General features: G+C 47.4%; 1 protein-coding gene across 5 annotated transcripts in view; it reads right to left on the reverse strand.

Moving 5' to 3' along the window:
• Positions 1 to 1,376: 1,376 nt before the first annotated feature.
• Positions 1,377 to 14,709, reverse strand: part of KIFAP3 (kinesin associated protein 3) — a 97,765-nt gene continuing 84,432 nt past the window's right edge. For all 5 annotated transcript variants that reach the window (XM_075936983.1, XM_075936986.1, XM_075936982.1 and 2 more), the window contains one exon: positions 1,377 to 1,835. Coding sequence is in view for 4 of the 5 variants with exons in the window: in XM_075936986.1 (XP_075793101.1) it covers positions 1,727 to 1,835 (109 nt within the window). In the remaining variant the exon portion in view is untranslated. The remainder of the gene's footprint in view (positions 1,836 to 14,709) is intronic.

Consider the following 14,709-nt stretch of genomic DNA (forward strand, 5'->3'; position numbering starts at 1 on the left):
TTGTAGCAGCAGCAATGCTAGTAACTGTCCCGTCTCCAAGTATTATGTTTGAGGCCACATCTGAGGGGAAGTCTGCTTTGGTATTGTGGCTAGTTTTAATGCTCCTGCCATGCTCTCACCCACAGGTGCACAGAATGCTATGGTTAGTGAGATTAACCGGCCACAGCAAGTTTTAAAGCATCACGCAAGGGTTTCAGCCCATGTTGCTTTTTAGGAACGGTTTTCAGAGGGTCACATGGCAGCGAGATGCCTAACGCTCCGACTGTCCTTTGTGCCTTCGAAAATCTTTCCCTCGGCATATTCATGGGTCTTTGGTGAGTTTAATATTGTAGCAACACAGGCCTGGGATCCCAGAAATCAAAAGGGATGGGACTGAAAAAAAAAAATACACCTGTAAACCAAACTGCCACTTTTTAAACCGTGAATTTGAGCTAATTCTTGTTTTGGAAACTGAGTTCCTCAGGCCTCCTTTTCACCACAGTCCGGTGTGCTTGGGGAGAGAAGAGACAGCCGGGCAGCAAGCTGTCCCGGAGGACAAGGAATCTCCCGCAGGCGTCATGCCACCCAAACTGTGCTGCACTCACCCTGGAGGAGGGCCCGGATTCTCAAAGTTATTTAGGTATCGCTGTGCTCAGCACTGCAGTGCCTATTGAGTGAGAAGCACGAGTCTCATTTTCCAAAAGGATTTAGGCATTTATGAGCCTAATTCCCATTCAATCACTTTTTTTAAAAAAAGAGACTTGAGCTTCCAAACCAGTCAGGTGCTGCAACACTAAGTGCAGCAACATGTAAACAGCTTTAAAAATCTGGGCCAAGAAAACAACCGAAGCCGGGCATGTATGTCAGTTTCAAGAGGAGACCTCTTGGGCCTGTAACTGCTATTCCCCAGTTTCCAGTCTGTGCACAGACACTGTAAGCTGGCATGTGAGCTAGTGGGGTGGTTCTCAGAAGTTTTCCTCCACCCCAAAACCTGTTGGGCAGCTTCAAAACCATGCTCTAGCTTAGGTCCATGGTTAGCGATCGCAGATGTTGTTCTTCCCCTGTGACTTCACACACAAAGGCTGGATGCACCATTGGAATATCAAAGCTCCCTTTTTAAACAGGGTTTCTCGTTGTGGTCATTTAGATGGTGGAGCTGGCTTGTGGTGGAGCTGTCTGAAAATGGTTTCACACTCAAGAGGAATGAATCTGCATCTCCCCTCCAGTGTTCGAGCTGTACAATGCATCTGTGCTGGACTGTTTGAATCCAGGGCTGTGACAGCCTTCCAGGGAGCCGCTTACTCGAGTATTCAAACACCCCTGAAAATGCTCCCCAAGAGGCATTTCCAAAGCCCCTGCACGAAGCAGAGAGAAAGGAGCTCAGCCACCCCTCAGCACTGACTGCATGGTTTTCCTTTTTAATAGAAATTAAATTACTTGCTTAATATACATAATGCAATGTTTACTTTCCAGTCTAGTAGCTTTTCAATGCTTGCTTTCAAGTCACATGGCAAACACTGTACATAAATTATAATAAAGAGAAACCAAGGGGCGAACACAGTCACTTCTGAAATGCTAGACCCAGAAAGGGTTAGGTTTATCTACAGCTACACATACCAAACGATAGCTCTCACAGATCCATTCCAGTATAATCATGCATTACCAGGGAGTGCTCTCAAGTCAGCTACATACAACTGGTTTCTAACAGAGCAGGAAGACAGCACCCTAGAGGACGCAGAGGGATGTTCTATCGGGAACCAAAGCCGTAGTAGAAAGGTTCATCAGGACGGTATCCATACGCAGTCGCAGGGCGGCCTGGGGTACCCGCTGGATGACCAAATCCATCCACTCCAATGCTAGGGGGAAAGACAGAAACGAATGGTTATGCATGCCTGTCACATAGAGAAAGCGTGCTCTGGGGTCCAACTTTTCCATAAGCAACAGTATCTTGAGTACCACCCCGCTTTGGGCTCAAGATTCTGAGGACCTTCTCCTCTCCCAACCATGATCACATGCTCTCTCTAGAGACGAAGGCAGCTCCTGAAAAGGAAAAGTAACACGAGGAAAGTATTTGATGCAATCTTGTCATCGAGTGTTCCAGTCGGGAACAGAAGACCTTGTATCATGTGAGTAGCCAGCATTCTGTGGACAACACTTTCGGCATTTTTGCTCTGTTGTTGGGATTCCCAGATCCTGCTATACTATTCATTCAGTAGCAAGTCGCTTCACTATCACTCAGTTTCCTTGTCTATACAATACGTCCCTGTCTGAGATGATTTTAATATATTGCTATAATCCAACATTGTTAGAAAACTGCTATTGATGCAAAGCCCTCTACAAAGTGTATGCTAAACAGTCAAATTATCTTCTGACCAATGGAGAAAGACCCCCACAGTGATCGGGGAAATGCCAGCTGGAAATACAGCTCTGATCATTTCTAACTACTACAAACAGACCATGGTTTCTGAAGTGGTAAGACTGACAGCCGAAGGCCAGATTTGCGCATTATAAAGCCTAAGCCCTCTCCGGTCTAACTGGACTGAAGGTCATTTTGGTCTTAGAACGTAAGAACGGCCAGACTGCCCCGAGGGAATGAACAGAACAGGGAATCATCTAGTGATCCATCCCTTTGTTGTCCATTCCCAGCCCTGACAGAGGCTAGAGACACCATTCCTGCCAACCTTGCTAATAGCCATTGATGGACCTAACCTCCATGAATCTATCTAGCTCTTTTTTAATTCTTTTAAAGTCCTGGCTTTCACAACATCCTCTAGCAGGCAGTTCCACAGGTTGACTGTGTGTTGTGTGAAGAAATGTTCCTTTGTTTGTTTTAAACCTGCTGCCTATTAATTTCATGTGGTGACTTCTAGTTCTTGTGTTTTGGGAAGGAGTAAATAGCACTTTCTTTTTACATTCCCCACACCAATGATGATTTTACAGACCTCTATCATATTCCTTATTACTTTTCTCTTTCCCAAGCTAAAAAGTCCCAGTTTTATTAATCTCTTCTCATATGGTAGCTGTTCCAATATATCGTTTTTGAGATGAGGTAACCACACCTGCATGCAGTATTCAAGATGCAGACATCTCATTGATTTATAGAAAGGCAATATGATATTTTCTATCTTACTATATCCTTTACATTATTCCCAAAATGGTTTGCCACTGCACACTGAGTGGATGTTTTCAGACAACTATCCACAATAATGCCAACATCTCTCTCTCGGGTGGTAACAGCTAATTTAGACCCAATCATTTTATACGTATTGTAGGGATGATGTTTTCCAATGTGCATTACTTTGTGTTGATCAACACTGAATTTCATCTGCCATTTTGTTGCCCACTCATCCAGTTCTGTGAGCTCCTTTTGAAGCACTGGACTTACGTTGAGCAATTTTGCCCCATCTGCAAATTTTGCCACCTCACTGATTACCCCTTTCTCTAGTTCATTTATAAATACACCGAATAAGACTGGTCCCAGTACAAACCCCTGGGGGACACCACTAGTCACCCGTCTCCAGTCTGAAAACTGACCATTTATTCCTATCCTTTGTTTCCTATCTTTTAACCAGTTACCAATCCATGAGAGAACCTTTTCTCTTATCCTATGACAGTTTACTCAAGAGGCTTTGTGGAGGGAGCTTGTCAAAAAGCTTTCTGAAAATCTAAGTACACCATATCCACTGGATTTCCCTTGTCCGCTTGCTTGTTCACCCCCTCAAAGAATTCTACAAGACTGTTGAGACATGATTTCCCTTTACAGAAATCATGTTGACTCTTCCCCAACAAATTATTTTCATCTACGTGTCTGACAATTCTGTTCTCTACTATAGTTTCAGCCACTTTGCCTGGTACTACCATTAGACTTACTGGCCTATAATTTCCAGGATCACCTCTAGTGCTCTTTTTAAAAATTGGCGGCACATTAGCTATTCTCCAGTCATCTGGAACATAAGCTGATCTAGAGGACAGGTTAACAAACCACAGTTAGTAGTTCTACAATTTCACATTTGAGTTCCTTCAGAACTCTTGGGTGAATGCCATCTGGTCCTGTGACTTATTACTGTTTAGTTTTTCAGTTTGTTCCAAAATTTCCTTTAAGGACACCTCATTCTGGGACAGTCCTTCAGATTTGTCACCTAAAAAGAATGGCTCAGGTTTGGGAATCTCCCTCACATCCTCAGCTGTGAAGACAGATGCAAAGAATGAATTTAGTTTCTCCGCAATGGCTTTTTTAGCATCTCCACTGTCCAATGGCCCTAATGGTGGTTTATCAGGCTTCCGCTTTTGATGTATCTTACAAAATTGCTATCATTGCATTTTTAGCTAGCTGTTCTTCACATTCTTTCTTGGCCTTCCTACTTATATTTATACTCTTCCATTGCCAGAGTTTCTATTTTCCTCACTAGGATTTAACTTCCACTTTTTGCAATATGCCTTTTTGTGTCTCTCTGCTTCTTTTACTTTGTTTAGCCATGGTGGCGCTTTTTTGGTTCTCTGAACATGTTTTTTAATTCGGAATATACATTTAAGTTGAGCTTCTGTCATAGCGTCTTCAAAAAGTTTCCATGCAGCTTGCAGCCACTGCACTTTCAGCACTGTGCCTTCTAATTGCTGCTTAACTAACCACCTCATTTTTATGTAGTCCCCCTTACAGAAATTAAATGCTACAGAAATTAAATGCCGGGCTGCTGTAGTGTTTAACCTGTCTCAGGGGCCGTCTTCAGATACCATACAATTTTCCACCCTCTAGCTGTCCGAAATTGGCAAATATTCCCCATCCAGCAACAGCACTGACGTAGGGCCCTGGATTATTGCATACTCTTTGGTATTATGCCATCTGCATGCTTGCGCCTAGACAGACAGAAATGGACAAAAGGCACCTGAGTGTAGCACGGGGGAAGCAGCTGAACCTCTCACACACAGCCAAGTGGCCATTAGCACTGAAGGGTGGGGAAGAGATGCATGTAATTCCTGCTGCCATTCTTCTACACATACGCAGTTGTGATAGCACCACCCTGGAAAGGAACGGCATCCCCAAGCCACACAGGCCGGTAACATCGCATGTCCTGATCCAGCAAAGCAGGGACACACCTTGAACGTCAAGCCCCTACTTGAGCTAACTTGGGGTCCTGATCAACAGAGCACTGAGAAGCTCGTGGTCCAGCACTTTATCTCCACCCACACTGCGCCCAGCAACATCCACCTACAGGTATCTGTACCGGTGCACTACATCGGCAAAGCCCTCCTAGTGCGGATACAGTGGAGCACGGCCCCCCGAGAAAATAAATCTGACTGAGAAGAGTGCAAGTTTGCCAGCATAGCCTCGTGCACATTAGGGACTTCTGCCAGGACAGCTGTGTCACGCTGGGATCACACCTCTTCCACGTCCGACAGAGCTTGGCCTGCAAGTGTCTCCTGTAGACCGGCCAGCTAGCGCTCTGCCCCAAGCCAGGTGGCAGAAGGGCTAGCGCCACACCCCTAGCTCCCCATGGCCTTCGGAGAGGCCCAGAGTACCATGCTCATCAAATTCTTCAGCCGGGCTAAGAGTCAAATAACTGGTCCGCGCTCTAGTGCAGGGGTGGCCAACCTATGCTCTTCTGAGGTTAATATGCAGCTCCTTGCTCAGGCACCGACTCCAGGGCTACAGCTACAGGTAGCAACTTTCCAGTGCTCAACTCCAGCCCACCTCCCCCTCCAAGCGTATTGCGCCCTCGCTCCTTCCCTCCCCCAATGAGCCTCCTGAGGGCCATGAAACAGCTGATTGCTGTGGGCAGGAGGCGCGGGGAAGGAAGAGGCGGCACTGATCGGTGGGGCTGCTGCAGGGCAAAAGATGCTGGAGGCGGTAGAGGAGGCACCTGATGGGGACTGCTGACAAATTACTGAGCTCTTTGGCAGTGTACATCGGTAACGGTGGCTCTCTCTCAGGCTCAGGTTGGCCACACCTGCTCTAGTTCTCTGTTGGCGTAGGAGAGCTAGAGAGCATGCCGACACCTCCACTGGCTCTCGCTTCCGCACCGGAACCTCTCTTCTACCAAGCTCCTTTCTAGGTCTGTCTGCAGCAGCTGTGGCCATCTACCGGGGGCCCTGGGCATGGCCTTTTCAACAGCAGGCTGGAGCCAAAGCAGACCAGGAAGGGTCCTCTACTCCAGGCCCTGAAGGATCACAGACAGTCCAGATGTCACTCAGCATTAAAAGCCTAGGATTACGCCCAATGCGGGCCAGAGATCTGATTTCCTTTCCAGACTCTCCTTTCCCCAGCATATAGCATCTCGGGGCTACTGTGACAGGCCTTTGATTCAATGCAGGGCTCTTCTCAGGTCTAATTTTCTGTGTACAGGCCACCGAGTGACTGAAAATAAACTGACTAATCCACTTTCAAGAGCGAAAAGTAAACAAGCCGGGGAAAGGGTGAAAAGAGATTGTCAGTGTTCGGAGATGAGAGTCGCAGGAATTACTAACGTACTGTCGGCGAGGGAAAACGGGTGCGGATAGGCCTGATTCTCTATGGCAATGTAAATCCATGGATGTTAGTGGCAATGCACAGAATAAAACTGGGTGACGGGGTAGAATCAAGTTCATACTTTGTTACCTAGTGTCCATTCAAGTTAGAATTCGGGATTTTTTTTTCTTTTTTCCTTGCACAAATTCTCATTAATGTATCCAGTTCAGGAACTGCAGTAGAATAATTTATCATTTAAATAGAGGTTGGACTTCCCTGATCTGGCACCCTCGGGACCTGACAGGTCCCAACTAAGGGAATCTGCCAGACCAACGGGGGTCCCTTGCCAGTGGCTCCCTGCCTGCTGCCCCTCAGTGCTCCTGGCTCTGCTATTGCTCCAGCCGGCCCCCCATCTCCAGCCCCCACTATTGCCGGTTCCGGCTGGGCTGCGAGCCCCAGCCGGGATGTCTTTGACTCCTGGCTGGCGAGGCTGCTGTGCTACACACTCCAGCCCTGGCCTCTCACTCTGGTCCAGGAACATTCCCAGTCCTGCCAGACCACAGATGTTGCTGGACCAGAGCGCGCCAGTTTCGGGAGGTGCAATCTGTAGAGAGTTTGCAGTGTCGGTCCCAGGATATCAGACACACAAGGGGGGCAAGGGAATATCTCTTATTGGACCAACTTCAAGCTTTGTGTAGCCCAAGAATTTCTCTTCCATCAGCAGAAGTTGGTCCAAAAAAAGATTCTCTCACCCACCTTGTCTCTCTAATATGTTACAGAAAACGCAGTTCTTCGTTTTATTTATTTTTGACAGTGGCCTTTGGTTTGTGATTGACGTTCCATTAGTTTTGGATAATTTACTGCGTATTGTTGTGGTCAACTCGAGAGCCAGAACTGGAAAATTGTAGGTTGGGAAGATGCGTGTACATATGGCCGGGGGACCATGCTATGGCCAGCTGACGGCAGCTTTGGCAACTAGTCAGAAACCCAAAGAGCACACCTGTTTTGCATAAAACAGAACCAGGTGCAGCCCCTTTCAACTTTCATGTGGTGGAATGGGGAGAGGAGACAGCAGGCCTCCACTGGCTACTTAGCTCAAGACACAGCTCAGCAGCCTCAGACCTGTACGCTGGATCAGCAGATTCTCCTAATTAAATACAAAAGTGGCTGCACCTCACACTACAGAAATTGGTGGGCTTCTTCTGGCCTTTGTCCGCACAAAGCCCTGGGCACAAGCACTGCCAACCACTAGGTGGCGCTCTCTCCTCGTTATAGACGATCGCCCAAGTCCTTCCAACTATTTCCAGTGTAGTAATCCTTAAACAACTTCGAACTGTATCTAAATGGATAAAAAGATAGGCACAAAACATGGTTTCAATTACGCTCTCAGCAAATCAATTTCCCCCCTTTTTGTAAATGTGTAAATAATTAGGCACAGGTCCCTACAGGTTAAGCTTTGAGTAGCAGCAGTTATTTCCCAGTGGTTCCGACATGTAGTGTCCTGAAGAAAAATGTATGAGATGGATCTGTTGATAACTACTTCAGACATTATGGTAAAAAAGGAACAGAGAAGTTCATTAAAGTCCTCCCCGCCCCTCCAGAAAGCGGTGCACTAAGTATTTTCCTTAGCTGAAGAATCCTTCCTTGCCAGTGCCTCAGAAAATAAAGGCTTTGCTTTCAAGTGAGTTTAGTGCTCTTGAAAGGCCCCAACCTACCCTCTCGGATGACTGGTCAGGTGGGCAGAGTGCACCTGAACAAAAATGCCCGTTCCCCCATCCCACAGCTGAGCACCAGGGACAACCGGGGGTGGAGCTGGCTTACTAGCACTGCACAGTGAAGGCCTGCTGATACCCAGAGCAGCTACCCCACGCAAGAGCAATGGCAGGAGACGCGTGCCCCGTGCCTGCGTTCTGGAAAGAGCACCGGGATGGAGGAGAAAGGGGTTTGGTATCTGTGCCCCACTGTGACGCTCACATCTCTGCCAAGGGTGGAGAGGGGTGTCCCACTGGGGGTTTCAGATGTCCACTAGCGATTGCTTCGTGGGTTCTTATCTCTACACTTGCAGTCAAACCCAAACTTCCTCTGCTAAAGAACTGCTGTTAGGTGCTGGGCGCCATCCAAAGCCCTGTCCTGAAAAGGCAGGGACGTATCTTAATGAAATCAAACGAGTAACTCCAGTCCCCCGCCACCTCCACTCTTCTAAACAACCCACCTCCCGGCTCCAACAGATCCCTAATGGGAGCTGGGTCGTTCCACATGCAGTTATCTAACCGAAACGGATCGCACATCGGCGCGAGTCGGGGACAAGTGAGTTTCTGAAAACGCCCGAATCTGTGAACGGTTACGGCATCTCAGTCGTGATTCTTGTACGTGAGTAGAAGTTGGTGATTGCTCACCATCCAGCAAAGGCACCACTGTTTTCTCACGGAGAGTTTACCAACATGTCTGGGACTCGTGGGGTTAAACAGGGAACACACCTAATTATTATGTCATGCTAACCTCCGCTGCTGGTTCATTTGGAGACCCTTTAAAATATGAACTGTGTATTTTACCCCTATGCGCTCTCTTAATGATTTGTTTTTTTTAGACTGAAATCACTTCCAGCCATCAGTTATACTCGCAGTCTCTACACATGCACTTCTCTAAGCACAAATATTTCTTTTTCCTATTGGTCTGCCAGCCCCTGTCAGAGCAAATTTCACTTTAAACTAAATGCAATGACACTTAAAACCTCTTGGATTACTCAGGCTGCTGGCGTGATCTATGACCTGCCCAGAATGGCAGCTGAACTTTCCAATTTGCTTGCACGGCCGGGGACCTGACGAACGCACGCCGGTGGGGGGGAGGGAGGGAGGGGAAGGAATGCTCCTAAGGTGCCTGAGTGAAGAGAGATTTCTTACCAGCTGTAGTTACCGATAATTCCTTGATTCATAATGAACACAAACAACGTGCCTGCCCTAGCCTTTGGTGCCGGAGACATTTTGAAACAGAACTCAAACCAAATTCGCAATGTCATCCGTATAATTCCATGTAGCATCCCTCTTCCCTACACGGCCTTGGCTCTCTTTGGTACGGGTCCGGCAGGCTTCGTAGTAGGCCCGGAAGACGGGGCTTTTTCAGAGTAGGGGATGAAGGGGAACATCCCGTGCCAGGACCTAGCTGGTTTTCCAGTTCATGGGGCTCCTGCTGGCTGCAACTTTGGTGCAGGCAGAGAAAAGGGCTCTCTAGGTTCTTCCACATAAGGACCCTTATTACAGAAATGGCCAGCGACGGTGCACAGCTGCTCTCTGTAGATTTTCATGCCAGGGGTAAGAAGGCTGAGTCCCACCTACAGTGGCTGTAATATCGGAAGAAACTCCTCAAGCGTAGGCCAGCCCTCAGACAGGCAGCTCCCACGTCATTTGGAGCAGTATGGGTAACGCAACACTTTGAAATCCATAGGTAGCCAGCACAGACTCCGGAGCATTGCCTGTATGGACTCCGTGCAGGAAATGCTGCTTAGGAGACACAGGCAGCCTCATTCAACAGGAGCTGAAGTCTCCGCCTGCATTAAAGACGCTGTATTGCCCCATGCATGATACACTGCAGTGATCCAACTGGGAGGTGGCGCGGGATGGAGGAGGGAAGCCAGCCCCGTATCTGAAACAGGCTGCGACCTCCTGAGGAGACGGAGATGGACATAGGCCTTCTGGCGACTGCTGCTACCTGACCTCACAACAGGGGGGAAACTGTATTTCAGACCTTGAATATGGATCTAAGAGCTTGATTTAAGGACCCACATTTGAAATGTGTCGGCCTCGGTTTCATGTTTGGCACCCAAAAATGCAGGGACCAAAATTAATTGGGCCACTGAAAACAGGAAGTCAAGTTGTTTTCAAATCTTAGCCCTGGTCCTGCTCTGAAGACCGGCCAACCCACACGAGCGCCAAGATTTTGCATGAATCCGTTAGGTGCAAGAGCCACCTGTAATTGAGAGGCACTAAGCTAGTCAACGGGATGGCATTTTTAAAAGGTCTCCATTTAGTACAAGTGCAAATGTTTATCCACTCACACAAGGAGGGGCCCTTGAGCTAGGTTCCCTCTAATCTTTCCCATCCATGTGCAAAATACACTTGATGTGCACCAAGGCATGGAGAAACGGGCCCCACCAGCAGAAACAAAACCACTAGCTGTGGGTGCTTTGCTAGTCAGCGGGGTGGCATCTGGATCTCTGCTGAGTGGCCGCACAAGCCCACAGCTGGCAGAGACCACTGGCCTTGATCCAGCAAAGCACTTTACATACGTGCAGAACTTTACGCTCCTGACTAGTTCTGCGGACGTGTGTGGAACTACGCCCACACGCCGCTTCGGTGCATTGCTGGACTGACGTCCATTTGCATGCACAAGGATGCAGCACATATGTACACACAAGGCATCTGCTCCTGCTGACTTGTACTGTGATCTGGCAAAACTTCCACAGATGTCAACGGAGTCAGGATTGGGTCCGTGATGCTGCATATCCAGGGTGCTTCGGCGACTTGGCCTCAGTGCAGACAAGGCGCTCCCTCGGAGAATCGTCTGCAGGCCTTACTGTGGGGACTGCCCATTGTATCCTGTCTTAAAACAAATTCCTCTCCCCCCCGCCAGCCACACAAATGGTATTCCCAATAATCTTACCCTCAGCGTCCTATCGTTTGAGCTCTGAAAGAGAATCAATTCGTCGGTATTGTTACAGTTCTAGCCATCCTGCTCTAACATTCTATGCCATAAAACTCTGGGATGTAGAACTTGTCTCGGGTTCCTGGGTAGATGGCAGAGAATGAATGACATTCAAGACACGGCAGACGTTTCCCTCTTGGGGTGCCCACCTACGAACACGATTCCTCCCTCACCAGAACTTTGAGACATCCGCTCCGGGACGGAATACATAACTAACCAACCAGTGCCGGCAGGGCTGTGATAGTGGTTTCGTCTGTCTGTGGTTTCTCCCATCTCCTAGTAGCTCTCATTTTTAAGAGCTGATGAAAGGCACTAGGGTTGAAGGCCCAACAGCTTCTATGTGCAGGGAAGGCACGGGAGGCCATGACTCTCCTGGCTCTTCTGCTGAGACTATGAACAAGTGCCATCTGGAGTGATGATTGTGGTGATGACATCCATCTACTAAGTACTGGATTGAGGCCGAGGCCACTATGCTAGTGTCACACAGGCTGCTGAGCAGCCAAGTAATTACTCTTGGTTGCTCTGATAATCAAAGATACGAACAGTTCCACAGACCCACTATAGAATCACGTGGGTGGCTCCTTTTCAGTTGCTCCCTAATTGTCCACTAACCTGTTCTGCCCTTCCGATTAGGGGAGTAAAACCTGGGAGACTAGGAGGCAGAAGAGAAACTTTTTAAAGCGTCTGGGGGTTCTATATGTAACAACATGTCCCGTAACCACAGATCCTACCTTCACTGCTCATGCCATTACAGCATAACCCACAAGTATTTTAAGTTCTGTATTTCCTGGCACAGCTTCCTTCTCCCCTTGTCTATTTTCCCCATTCTTTATCTCTCTCCAACTCTGCTTGGACAGAAGTTCGGGGCAGGAACTGGGCATTTATTGCTACATAAATTGTCACATATATCGACAGACCAGTATTTAATATTAATTACCCAACGAATTACGTTAACACCATTAAGGTTGCAAAGTCAAGCACTCAAATGAAGAAATGTCAGAACTCAGGTTCTGTGTGTTCCCTTGTGCACATGTTTTATGATACAGTCTGTAATTACATGATCCTTCTGGGTTTTTTCCGTGAGATCCCTGCCTCATTCAATGTACAGGATAGGGCTCATTTAAGGAACAGCTATTAGTTAGTTAGTTTTCTCCCCGCTTTTCTGCATGTGACCCCATGGCTTATATAGGGGACACTATTCAAACCCTGCTCTAGAAACAGAATGATTAATTTCATGGTGGGGGGAAGAAGAGGACTTTTCCATTGTGCTCATGATAGATCAATATCTGTAAAGCAATCTTCACAACCCATAACTAGTACCTCACCACGCCATGGAGTGAGACAGAATCCCTTCCACACGTGGGCCCACTTCAGAACACACAGATTTCAGTTTTGTGTATTTACCTAATACAGGGCTGACTTTGTGCCCTAAGCAAACCCCAAATTATTCCTGTCCCTCATTAAAACAGGCTACGCCCAAGGAGTCCATGTGTCCGGCTCTCACAACACTGAATTAAATGGAATATGCATTAGTGCAAAGATTCTGAATTTCCAGATGCCATTTGGCAAAAAGTCCAAGAGCATCTTAACAAAATACTCTTATTTCAGCCATTTAATTGTAGGCCAGCCACCAAATCTGAGACCTGTGGAGAAATTAGCAGTATCTGCTCCATCGAGTCTAGCTACCGATCCACGGGAAAGAGCTCAGGAGTTCCCTGCTGCAAAGTGATTCTTAAATGTTTCACAACCGAATGGTCTTAAAACAAACCAAATTCAGAAACCAGCAAATCTTGCTGGAAAGTAGCGTGGTCTGTCAGCTCTGCCAGCTGAGTGGAGAGGGGGAGCCTGCGACTTAGGAGACCCAGGGTCAATTCCCCGCTCTGATACTGATGCCAAGTGATCTTGGGCAATCAGACCCTCTGTGCCCAAGCGCCCCATCTGTGTGATGGAGAGAACAGCACTCTCCCTACCACACAAGTGCTGCGAGGATAAATATTTTGGAGATTCTGAGGCACTCAGATTTGAAAACCCCAACGTGATTCTGCTGGAATATTTTTAAACATTGGAAAGACTAAACAATTTACCTAAAGAATAATCAATACCATCCAAAAGAACCAACTTCTTCACAAATATTGGCTAAATACACAGAGTAATCTGGCACCAAGCACAACATCTGAATAATTTAACAACTTTCATCAAAAAATTACTTCACAAGCCTCTCTGCTCCCCTTGCGGTGAACATTACACCCATTTTACAGACTGGGAAAGTGGTTCAGAAGCTCAATGATCTGCCAAAGTCTCAAACCGAGTCAAGGAAAGAACAGAGTCCAAGAGCTCTGACTTTTAAGTCTCATCTCCATTCCACGCCACAGAAAATGCTCCCCGCCAAGGAGAAGTGTCCATTTCTAAAACAAAACAGGGGGACCGAGCACATGAAAAGCAAGGAAGGAGCTCTCCAAAATAGCTGGGGATAGGCCAAAATATTTCATATCGATCTTGAATATGGGTGAAGTTCATAACCTAACGTTAGACTAGTATTATGGCTGGTTTGGGACTGATTTGACCATCTCGCTGGTCTCCACTAATGGCAGATTTGTGTTCAATATGGCCTCTTCAAGGAAACAAAGGATGAGGTGCCTCAGCTGGTTTAAATGAGCGTGGCTCTAGCATCTCTCTCCCCCTCACCCGCTTCTCCTATTTATTTCGAGTTTTCATTTCCCCTACTCATAACTGCGGTCATCTGAAGAAGTGGGCTGTGCCCACGAAAGCTCATGATACGATCTACATGTTTTGTTAGTCTATGAAGTGCTACCAGAGCATTTGTTGTTTTTTCCTGTAACAGACTAACTCGGCTACCCCCTGAAGCTCCTGAACATTAGTGGATCTATTCTACTGGGCAGAGCATGGAATCTGGCCCAAATCTTTAATTCAAAGCGTTTACTTGTCCTTAGCTCTTCCATTTTCTGTATGTTCCTCACCACCTTGGCTAGGTTTGCCAGGTGTCCGGTTTTCACCCGGGCAGTCCGTTTTTTCAGGTCCCTGTCCAGTAAACCCCCCCCAGAAAATATCTGTTTCCCTCAGACGGAAGGCTGGCGGGGAAAGCGAGGATCGCAGGGATTCTTAAAGGCACAGTGACTTTTTTTGGGGGGGCCCTCAACAAGTTTGGTCTCCCATTTTGTTTCGTTTTGTGTTCTGGTGGTTTGGTTTTTTGCTAGGTTCGGGATTTTTGGTGAAAGCATCTGGCAAGCTTACCCTCGGCTGGGCTTTGCGCAAGATGCGCTCTTGGTAGGAGAGGCTCTGGGAATGCAGTTTTCACGGTCAGGAAGCTGTGACAGTTGTGCAGTTACTATACTGTTAACTCCCATCTCGTTTACATATTTCCTCCAATGCCCAGGGACCAGACACTGCTAATGCCCCAGGATTGGAGCGAAGCTGAAAAGAGTGTGGGGAAAAGCAATTCTCTCCAGCTGGGTTTTGAAAATGGCTCCCAAAGAGAATAATGCCATTTTATGACTAGCTAACAGTGTTGTCCCCAGCCGAAAGCACCGAAGAGCTGGCAGCCTGCTGCCACGGGCTCCTTGCTAGCTAAT

Source organism: Pelodiscus sinensis, chromosome 9, assembly GCF_049634645.1.
Source record: "Pelodiscus sinensis isolate JC-2024 chromosome 9, ASM4963464v1, whole genome shotgun sequence".
Classification (NCBI taxonomy): domain Eukaryota; kingdom Metazoa; phylum Chordata; order Testudines; family Trionychidae; genus Pelodiscus; species Pelodiscus sinensis.